Source organism: Octodon degus, unplaced genomic scaffold (assembly GCF_000260255.1).
Source record: "Octodon degus isolate 3935 unplaced genomic scaffold, OctDeg1.0 scaffold00074, whole genome shotgun sequence".
NCBI lineage: Eukaryota > Metazoa > Chordata > Mammalia > Rodentia > Octodontidae > Octodon > Octodon degus.
This window is the reverse complement of record NW_004524650.1, coordinates 8,244,796-8,255,113: the sequence shown is the minus strand read 5'-3', so window position 1 is coordinate 8,255,113 and position 10,318 is coordinate 8,244,796. Positions and strand designations below refer to the sequence as shown.

Here is a 10,318-nt window from a genome sequence, read left to right as displayed (position 1 = left end):
AAAAAAAAAAAGACCAGCCTGGACTACAAAGTGAGTTTAAGGCCAGCCTGAACTATATAGGGAGAAAAAAAAATAAGACGCTCAAATTTGGGCAGGCATGGTGGCACACACTTGTAATCTGAGCTCTAGAGAGTGAGGTTGGTCCTCCTCACAAGTTCAATCCTTTCGGGGGTAATTTAGCCACTTAATGAGACTCTCAAAATTTTAAAAAGAGGGTTGGGCGAGACTGGATCTCAGTGCAACAGGTTCAATCCATACTCTTTTCCCCCACCAAAAAATATATCCCAATGCAAATCACTAGGAAAATTCAAAGTAAAATCACATAGATACATTACTGCAACTGTCTCTACCAGAAGGGCAGCAATTTTTTAAAGTAACAAGCATCAGCAAGGTCATGGAGTAACTAGAATATCGTTCTCTACTAACTGGTGCAACCACTTTCAGAAAATATTGAACAGATTCAGAAGTTTCAACATTCGCATACCTCAAAACACAACTCCACTCCGATGTAACCCAACATAATGTTCTATTTCTTGTGTGATAGTCCACTTAGTAGAAATTTATTACCTGTTGTAAACTTTTTTGTATACTGAGCGTCAACAAATGTTCTAAAATTTTTTGACAAAGCTCAAGAGCTCTTTAGGCTACCATTTTAGAACAGAAAACCAAAGTTTTTAATATACAGATAAAATTTTCCCACTAAAATTAAAAAAGAAAAGAAAAAGTATTAACACATAGTTCAAAACAAAGATAAAAACTACCAACACATATCATTTTTCTCTAACTTCATGAAGCATTAGAAGTCATTCTTTCAGCAGAGAAAGTTTATTATTCTACACTGTAACCCAAAGAAAAGATTTTTTTGCCAAAAAAACACTGCTGATTTTCAAAATCACCTCTATCAGACAGGAGGAAAACAGGGGAACCATTCCAAAAGTTTTGGTTAACTCTTCAGGGAAAGAATGCCAACAACGGAGATAATCAGTCACCCAAAAGAAAGACACAGAGAAATCACGGCAACTCTAAAGGAGACAAGAATACCACACAACGACCTACAGGAAACCCTGTGGTTAGTTTGAGGCTTGCCCGCTAGTCATAAAGTGATTCAGTGCTGGCTACTAACGCTCCTCAAGCGCATCCTTAGGCATCACCTGGCATACCTGGATTGCCATCATCTGCCTGGAGCCACTGCCATGCGCAGAATCGGAGACCAAATAAAGAGGCCAACTTTGCAAGAAAGGGGCGCGGGAGATCTCGCCCCTCCGGTTATAGAAAAGGAATCGACTTCGGGTCTCCGGGGCAGAGGATGGGGAGTCGTCAGGGGGCGCCACGGGGTCTACGAGAAAGTGCCCCGAAGCCGCTCTGCCCCGCCACCTCCGCGGCACGCCCCGGGAAGCCCGGCCAGCGTTTCCCCCGCGCCCAGGGGAGGAGGGTCGCGGGGGAGGCGGGGGCGAGGCGGCCAGTGCGGGGGACGTAGGCCCCGGTGGGGCCGGGCGCGCGGCAACTTCGGCGACGCCCCGTCCGCTGCGCCTCGGCCCGGCCGTGCACCCCACAGAACCGCGACCCTCGTTCTGCCCGCTCGGCCTGGCGCGACGCCCCTCACCTTGGAAACGTTGGGCGGACTCCGCCGCCAACACTAACGTCCCATCCAGTCGCCACCGCGCCGCGCGCCCCAGCGCCTGGGCCCCGCTCCCGGCCGCGCCGGCCGCCTTCCCTGAGTGCCAGCGCACAGCGCTCGCTCAGGCGCTCAGGGCCGCCTCGCGACCCCCAGCCCGCTCCTCTGGGCACCGCCGCAGTCCCACCGCCGCCCAGCCCGGCTGCTGCCGTCCGTCCGCCTGCGGCTTCTCCGGCGTCCGGCCCGGCCGCGTCAGGGGAACCCAGGGCGCAGGCGCAGCAGGGCCTTAAAGAGACCCAGCCGCCTCTACCGCATAATGGGTTCGAGCAGGTTAGGGGCCGGGCGCGCTGGCCGAGAAAGCAGAAGTCGAAGGGATTGGACCGAGCGGAGCGGAGGCGGGGAGATGCCTGCCTCTCCTCCGCCCCACTTTCAAAGCGCTGCCCCCAACCCCCCGCGCGAACTGCTGACTCCCCAGTCCCTGGGCTCGCCCCTTCCCTGTGGAGCCTGCGAAGACGCGGCCCCGCGGCGCGCCCGGGCGACCCCGCGCCGGGCTGTGGGCCGCACCGCCCGCGCGCGCAGGCTTCCGAAGGCCGCCCGGAGCTTGCCTTAGGTCACCCTCAAACGCATTAATCATTGTGTAAGTGGTGCTTGTGACTGGAAAACACTTTCTTCAGACATCTGGACGGAGTGAGTCAATGTGGACTCCAGCAAGGGGCAGCCCTGGAGGCCGGTCTGGGAGGGCCGGCCAGGCAGCCGTCCAACATCAACGAAGGAATTCTTAGAAGGAAAAGACCTTACTTCGAGAGAGAAACCACTTATTAATTCTTGTCTACCCCGGAAAAGCAGACAAAATATTAAAGACAATATAAGTTATTTTGGTTGCATATTTAGAAGTGGCAAAATGATAGTAATTATCTCGCATATACTACATGAAACTCCGAAATTATGAGACATACCTGGTTATTTTCTAATTTAAGTTTATAAGAATCTTAAGAAGGAGTTCCACTGTAGTAAGCATTTCAAAAAAATATTTTTTCAGCAGGATCAGAAATAACAAAAAAAAAAAAAAAAAAAAAAAAAAAAAAAATAGGAAGTAAAACCATGTCCTCCACCCAGATAAAAACTGAAAATTTCAAGTTAATCTGAGGCAAATTTTTGCATAACTTTAGATCATGCCATTATTTAAAGTCAATTTCAATGCACAATTTCATTGTAGCTTATCTTACATGAGAAAACAGACATTCTGATAATCTACGGCTCCTTCCTATAGTCAATCTATCAAATTCCATTGATTTTTGCCTACCAATTTTTTCACAAATCTGTCCTCTTCTGGTTCCCACATCACCACCTTTATATAACATCTTCACTTGAAAGGTGGGCATAGAACCACTGGCCTAATGTTACTTTATCCATATCCCCCTCCACCAGCCCCTCTAAGTCTTTTACATTGTTGTTTTGTTTTGTTTTTTGTTTTGTTTTGTTTTGAGACAGGCTCTCACTTTGTAGCAAAAGCTGGCCTTGTACCCACTGTGTAGCTGTGGTCCTCACAACCATGCACCCCTACTTTAGGCTCTAAATCTTCACATCATAGAGTGATTTTTTTAAAAAAAGTAGTGTGAGCCGTCCATTCCCAGCATAATCACCTCTGTCTTCCCATTCTGACTCACCAAGCTGTCCATTGTCAGGTACCTTGCCCACCTCTTCTCACTTTTCACACAGCAGTCCATCCTGCTCTCTCTGTGCCAGCCCCACTGATCTATTATTTTCTGTTTACCAGCTTTCTTCTTACAGAGGGCTTGCTCACACTTTGTTCTTTGCCAACTGTCATTCTTCTGACTCCAGCCTTAGTCTCCACCTTTTTAATTTTTTTAAAATTTATTTATTGAGACAGGATCTTGTTATGCAGTTCAGGCTGGCCTTGAGCTCACTTCGTATCCCAGTCTAGTTGGTTCCTCACTGCTACCAGTTTACATGAAACTGTAACTTCATTTCTATTTTGGTGAATTTTTGTTTCTCCCAGTAGACCATTAGCTTCATAAGGCTGGGATCTTGGTTTGCTTTGTTTCACAGGTTTGTTGTTTTTTTTTTTTTTTAATTTCTTCAGTATGTATTTGCTCAGTGGATGAAAATCATAGGTGCTAGAACTTAAACTAGATGTGTCTTAATGATTACCTAAGCCACAAATGGTGAAATGTCACAATTTGATGTTTGAAATCAGTTTAAAAAGAATTTATGGGGGACCTGCCCCTTAGCTCAGTTCTTTAAGTGGCTGCTTCAACAAAGCAGTCAGGCTCAGGTTGCTGTGGTTCGATCCCCACAACTCAAGCCAGCCAAACCTGCCCTGAAGGCATTCAGAGCAAAAAATTTATGGGTCCGGGGATATAGCTCAGTAGAATGTACCAGGGTCCTGAGTTCAATCCCAGGTACCACACACACACACACACACACACACACACACAAAAGTTATTTTAAAACATGTTTTATACTGATGTGTTTAATACTATGATTCCACTTATTTGAAATTCCAGAAAAGGTAAAACTAATTATGGTGGAAAAAAATCATAATGAACTGGAAGTGCAGCTAAATGGTACTGCATGTCCTTAGGATGCAGGATTCCCTGAGTGCAATCTCTAGCACCATGCCGATACACACAGAAAGTAGAAATCATAAACTGCTCAGTATCCCCAACACTACACAGTACGCTGTTCAATGTAGTTTGAATGATGAAAAATAAGCCTTTAGAGCCTGGGAGATGGCTTAGTGGAATAAGCACTACCCTGGCAAGCACAAGGGCCTGCGTTCAATCCCCGGTTCCACAAAAAAAAATAAATAAAAATAAAGCCTGTTGTTAACTCTATTGATATGAACTATATTTATAGTTATATGAAGTATTTATACATTACATATTTTCTGGGAACCAGAAGCTTCCATAGTAATATAAATGGCTGTGCTATCATCTAAAATTTTTAATTTATATTTTTAGGCTTGGGATGTAGGTTAGTGTAGAGGACTTGCCTAGCATGTACTAGGTTTGATCCCCAGTATTGCAAAATACATAGCTTAATATACTTATATATCTGTATAGTTTATACCAATTCAGCACTGCTACACTAAGTATCTGTGATACATTATTTTAATTGAATAGGAGAAAAGCTTGTATCATTAACTCCGAGCCTCTAGTGCTATTCCTGGGCCTCCAGTGCTATTTCTGACTTATGCCTTTCTTTCACCAGACCATCAATTTATTTGATGAAAGAGCTTAAACTTTAACATTTCACTGAGATAGCTAATTCCAATTGGAGAAAAGGCTGGCTCTAATCTTTCACAAGTGCTTGAGCACTTGCGTAAGTGAAATCTTCCTGTGTGAAGAATCCCATACTAACACCACCTCTGCTCCAGCTCCTGTCACTCTGCGCTTACATTCTGAAACCTATGAGAAGATAGAGCAAGCACAGCACAGCGGGCTTCAGCACCCACCTCAGAGGCAGTTTTCTTTGCAGTGGTTCAAATAGCAAGTTGAAATTTCCTATGGTCTGATACCCCACACCAGAGATTTGGATGACTGTCTAGGAGGGGAATCACTCTAAACCTTGTAAGAGTTGATCCTAGAATACTGTGCCCTTAACTGCCAAGTGTCTTCAAGCCAGCCACTTGAGTCCATTGCTCATAAAAAGAAAAAGTAGCAGAAACATTTTCCAGAGGCCAAAGCAAGCCCAGACACAGAGGAGGCGCTCACCTGTGAAGTCAAACCCACTGGTGCTTATCCAACTCAACCCTAGGTAGCTAGCCTTCAAGCTTTCTTAGAGAACAAGGTACTTGGTTACATTCTAGGATGATTGTGTGCTAATACAGAAGCCATAAACCAGTAGCCACGTGTGTTTACACTTAGTTTCAGTTTCTCATTTTTTTTTTTTTTTTTTTTTTGGTGGCACTGGGAATTGAACTCAGGCCCTTGCGCTTGGCAGACAAGCACTTACTCTGCTGAGCCATCTCCCCGGCAGGTTTCTCATTCTCATTTCAAGTGCTTGATAACAGCGCATGTGGCTAGCAGCTATCAGCTAGGACAGACCCAGAGAAAGAGTGCTTTTATCAGAAAGAATGGCTTTAGACTGACTACTTTTACCTTTACTATATCCATTGCTTGCAAGGCTCTGACCTCCATTTCAGGAAAGAACAATTGTGAAACAGCATGTCTCTTGTCACTTGGGCACATTCACAGAGACTAAATTTGCTACAGTTGTAAATAATAAGCTTTGTGACTCTAGAGTTTAAGCATCATTTCTGCATATGATACTAGACATTAATACCATTAACCCAAACAACAGATTTTGGAATTGTAACACTAAAATAGCCTGAAGATAACTTATGTGTTTTTTGTTTGTTTGTTTTGTTTTGGCAGAACCAGGAATTGAACTCAGGCTCTTGCACTTGCTAGGCAAGTGCTTATTCTACTGAGCCATCTCCCCAGCCCCTGTGGCACTAAAATGAGACAGCAATAACATACTAACTTCTACTCCAGCCCCTAAAATAAGTCTTCCCTACCCTTTTTTTTTTTTTTTTTTTTTGGTACTAGGTATTGAACTCAGGACCCTGTACTTGTCAGGCAGGCACTTGTGTCCCTGAGCTATATCCCCAGTCCAAAAGTCCATTTCTTGACTTTTTGAATTATCTATTTTATTTAATTTATTTATTTATTTATTTAGTATTTTGGGACGGGTCTACAGGGTGTTCAGGGTCTCACTACTATATCAGACTCCTAGTCAGCCTCCCAAGAGCTAGGATTACAAGCATGCACCACCCATCACACCAAGTCTCAATTGCCTCCTCAGCGCACCCTGGGGATAGGGCTGGCACTGCAGGCCTGGGGATCAAACCCCCAGCCCCTGCACCTGCTTGCAGGTGCTTTAATCCACTGAGCTATTTGACCAGCCCCCATAAAATACCTATTTATTTATTTATTTACTTATTTTGGTGGAACTGGGGATTGAATTTAGGCCCTTGCCCTTGCCAGGGAAGCTCTTATTCTACTGAGCCATCTCCCCTGCCCCAAAATACCTATTTTAAAGTAAGATAAAATTTGGTTCAACTAGAATTAGTAACTTTACTTAAACTATTCATTTTTTGGAAATTAGTAACTTCTATATTAGTGCTAATGATGACTATGAAATTGTAAATTGTACTTGCCAAAAGGGTTTAACCCCTTTAAAGCCCCAATCTTCTCATCTGTACACCAGAAATAATAACAATATCTACTGAAGCATTGTAATGCTAATTGAATGCATCATATATACAAAGCACATAAGCATTCAACAAGTTACAGCTCCTGAAATTGCTATTTCCTAGGTATAAGCACCAATGTGCAAGAATAAAAAAGATAAGTAAATGTGAAAATCCTAAATTTAAAAATCCTAATTCTGCCACTTGCTAATCATCTGACCTTATACCTCTGTACACAGCAGTATTTTCCTCAGTCAGTTAAAGATAGCAGATGTGTTGTGAGATGCTTTCATTTTATATGAAATGGCCAGCTAACCACAAAGCCAGGTATGACGTTCAGCTAATGTCAACTAGCACTGTGCTCCCACTTCCACAAAAAAAAAATAAAGACAAAAGATACAAAGAAAGTGAAACTACCTTAGGAAAGTTTCCCTGTACAGTTAGTTTAGCCTTTATTAGTGCTCTGTGCTTCTGAACACAGTTAGAAGGAACACTGCTGAAGTCATCACTGAAAGTCCACAAAAACCATCAACATTGGCACAACTATATTTTGTTGGCAAATACTGTGGTGACCTGTCATTCCTCCTTGAGTAATCTTTTCTCTTCATGAGAGATTTGAAGTCCCTACACACAGTCTAGGACTCCTCTGCGAATGTACATTTTTAAAAAACAGATAAGAAGAAACCAATTACAGCCAGGAAAGAAACTGTTGAATTGCCAACAGCCAATCACTAAAATACCTTCCTTGCTGGTATGAAATTAAATCTCATGCTCCATAAATCATTGATTATTATTCAAATGGCCACCATACAATGAGGTAGCACAACCTCCTGAAAGTTGAATATTCACAAGCTGTTCCTGTGTTTTAAAGATTCAGCAAGGTGTACATATCTTAATTCAATTTTACAAAATATTTATATAACATTCAATATAAAATCGAACACCATTTTAGACCTTTACCTGTTTCCCTTTAGGGTTTCTAAAGGCAGCAGTCATCTTGGTGGTAACCATGATAAGCAGACAGAACAAACAGACTGGGGATTTGAATTGAATTTATAGCTGACTCATAGGGAGTGTTTACAACTGCTGCGGTGTTGCCACAGGGATCCACCCATTTAACACCCTTTCGGTTCCATCCTACACATCTGTTAGGTAGGACATTTAAGGAAAGCTGGGAATGTGGAGGAGTAGGGATACTGGTATCCATCCTTTTTGAGGTAAATGCTGATTTATTATGTTCTCCTTTCTTTCCTTCTCTCTCTCCTGTTCTGTTCTTTCCTTTCTTCCTCCTTTCCTTTCTTCATTTCACAGCTTGATTTGTCTCATAAGAACTTTGCAATTAGTTACTGTATTTAGGATGCTGATTCTGAGACATTGGCTAGAAACTTCCATAATTGGTTTCAGTTCCTAGAATTTGGAATTTGACCCTTTTTAATATTATGAATTTGTTAGAACTCCCCATTTGCTCTCTCTCTCTCTCTCTCTCTCTCTCTCTCTCTCTCTCTCTTTCTCTTGCTAATTCTGCTGCTAATTGTGTTCTATATATCAATATTTGAGTTTCCTTACTCAGGGACTATTAATTGCAAGCTTACTCTAATACAGAAGCAAGTGATGCACCTTATGAGAGGTATCTGAATAGAGAGAAAGCTATTCCCTCCATTCCCTTGAAAGAGCTCTAATATATTGGTTCACAGGGTTGCCAGTCTAACGGTGGCTTCATGTTTTGAAGCCACTTACCATGGCTGGACATTAGAAGCACTTTTCACCTACTATTTCGCTTGTCTTCACCATAACCCTATGCTTGTTCATTTACAAGTGAAAGCCAAGCAAGTCACTCATTCATTCACCCACAGACATTTTAGAGGGTTCATTTGTATCATGTGATTTGGTAAGAGGAAGGCCAATAATATTTTCAGTTTTTACAATATATCAGAAATAATGTTAATACACTTCTTCATGAGGCAGCCACTGTTAGCCTCATTTAAAGATTAAAGAAACTATGATTGGTAGCAAAATGAAAAGCAAAACTACAAAAAGTAATTTTTTAGTCTCATGACTAAAAGTCTGTTACTTGGAGTTACAAAATGCAGTATACTCATTTGAGAAGCTGAGGCAGGAGAATAGCCATGAGTTTGAGGCTGGCCTGAACTACCTAGTGAGTTCAAGGCTGTGTCAGAAAGAAAGAAAGAAAGAAAGAAAGAAAGAAAGAAAGAAAGAAAGAAAGAAAGAAAGAAAAGATAACTCAACTCACTCTAGTAAGACTGTCTCAAAATAAATAATAAAAAATGCCTGTGACCTGGGCATGCTGACCCACACCTGTAATCAACAGCACTCTGGAGGCTGAGGCAGGAGGATCTCTGTGATTTTGAGGCCATCCTAGGCTATATAGTTAATGCAAAGCCAGCTTGAACTACATAGTGAAACCCTATCTCAAAAAAGAAAGAAAGAAAGAAAGAAAGAAAGAAAGAAAGAAAGAAAGAAAATAAAAAAAATATATATATATATTTTAAGAGCTGTTGACATAGCACAGTGTAAAGACCTTAAACTGCAATACTGCAGGTGAAGGTGAAAAAAAGAAAAGAAAATATACATACTCAACAAAGATACAAAATATAACAAAAGAAGTATATGAGCTATTAGAAAAGGTATAATAACATTCAAAGCAGGGTGTGGTGTCACATGCCCCTAATTCCAGCACTGGGGAGGTTGAGGCATGAGGCTTACCACAAATTGAGGCCAGGCTGGGCTAAATGAGGACCTTTTGTCAACAAACAGAATAACAACATTCAGATTAGCATTTCTTTTCTCTGGGGAAGGAGGCAAAATAGTATTGGTAGCGTTTAGTAACTAAGTCAGGTTGTGGATTCAAGGCCATTTGTCTTATTAAGTTTCATTACACAGATATTGTTTTACAGAGTGACTTTTCACACTACTTTAAAGAAAATCTCAGAGACTGAGAATTCAAGTATTGAGGTCCTGCAAGGAAAAAGAAAGAAAGAAAGAAAGAAAGAAAGAAAGAAAGAAAGAAAGAAAGAAAGAAAGAAAGAAAGAAAGCAAAGCAAAGAGGGGAAGAGAGGTTGAAAGGAGGGGAGGAGTATGGGTAAAAAGGAACAGTCCACAAATTTTCCCTGATGAATGTTATCATATGCATATCTAAAATGTATCAATAAAATAAAAAGAAAGCTACAATTTATTATTATGCCAACTCAAAACCAAGTAAAGAAAGAATCGGGATCCTGGAGCCTCTGCCTCTCCCATTGCCCTTTCTTCAGGATGCCCCTGACTCTCAGTTACTCGGAGCCTGGGAAATTTAAATAGGTCCCACCCCAGACAATGCCGGCAAGTTGGCACAGTTTCTGTTTACCAGGGCCTTTTCTGGCCCACCCTTCAGGAATTGCACCAACTCTGCATGTTTCTCATCATTTTCAAAGTGTTCTGAGGATAGAGTGGGAAGCAAGGTTTTGAAGTTTATTAGGTAAATTTCT

The 10,318-nt window shown here is 42.0% G+C and overlaps 1 protein-coding gene across 6 annotated transcripts in view; it reads right to left on the bottom strand.

The window, feature by feature from the left end:
* The window catches only part of Evi5 (ecotropic viral integration site 5), a 253,121-nt gene extending 245,209 nt beyond the window's left edge, over window positions 1-7,912 (bottom strand). For 2 of the 6 annotated variants that reach the window (XM_023720272.1, XM_023720274.1), the window contains exon 1: window positions 7,794-7,836. In XM_023720272.1, coding sequence (XP_023576040.1) covers window positions 7,794-7,829 — 36 coding nt within the window. In that variant the 5' untranslated portion in view covers window positions 7,830-7,836. Of the gene's footprint in view, window positions 1-1,603; window positions 2,038-7,793 lie in introns of those variants that run through there. The other 4 variants (XM_004635730.2, XM_023720276.1, XM_023720277.1 and 1 more) reach the window with 4 other exon arrangements.
* Between the last annotated feature and the right edge of the window lie 2,406 nt (window positions 7,913-10,318).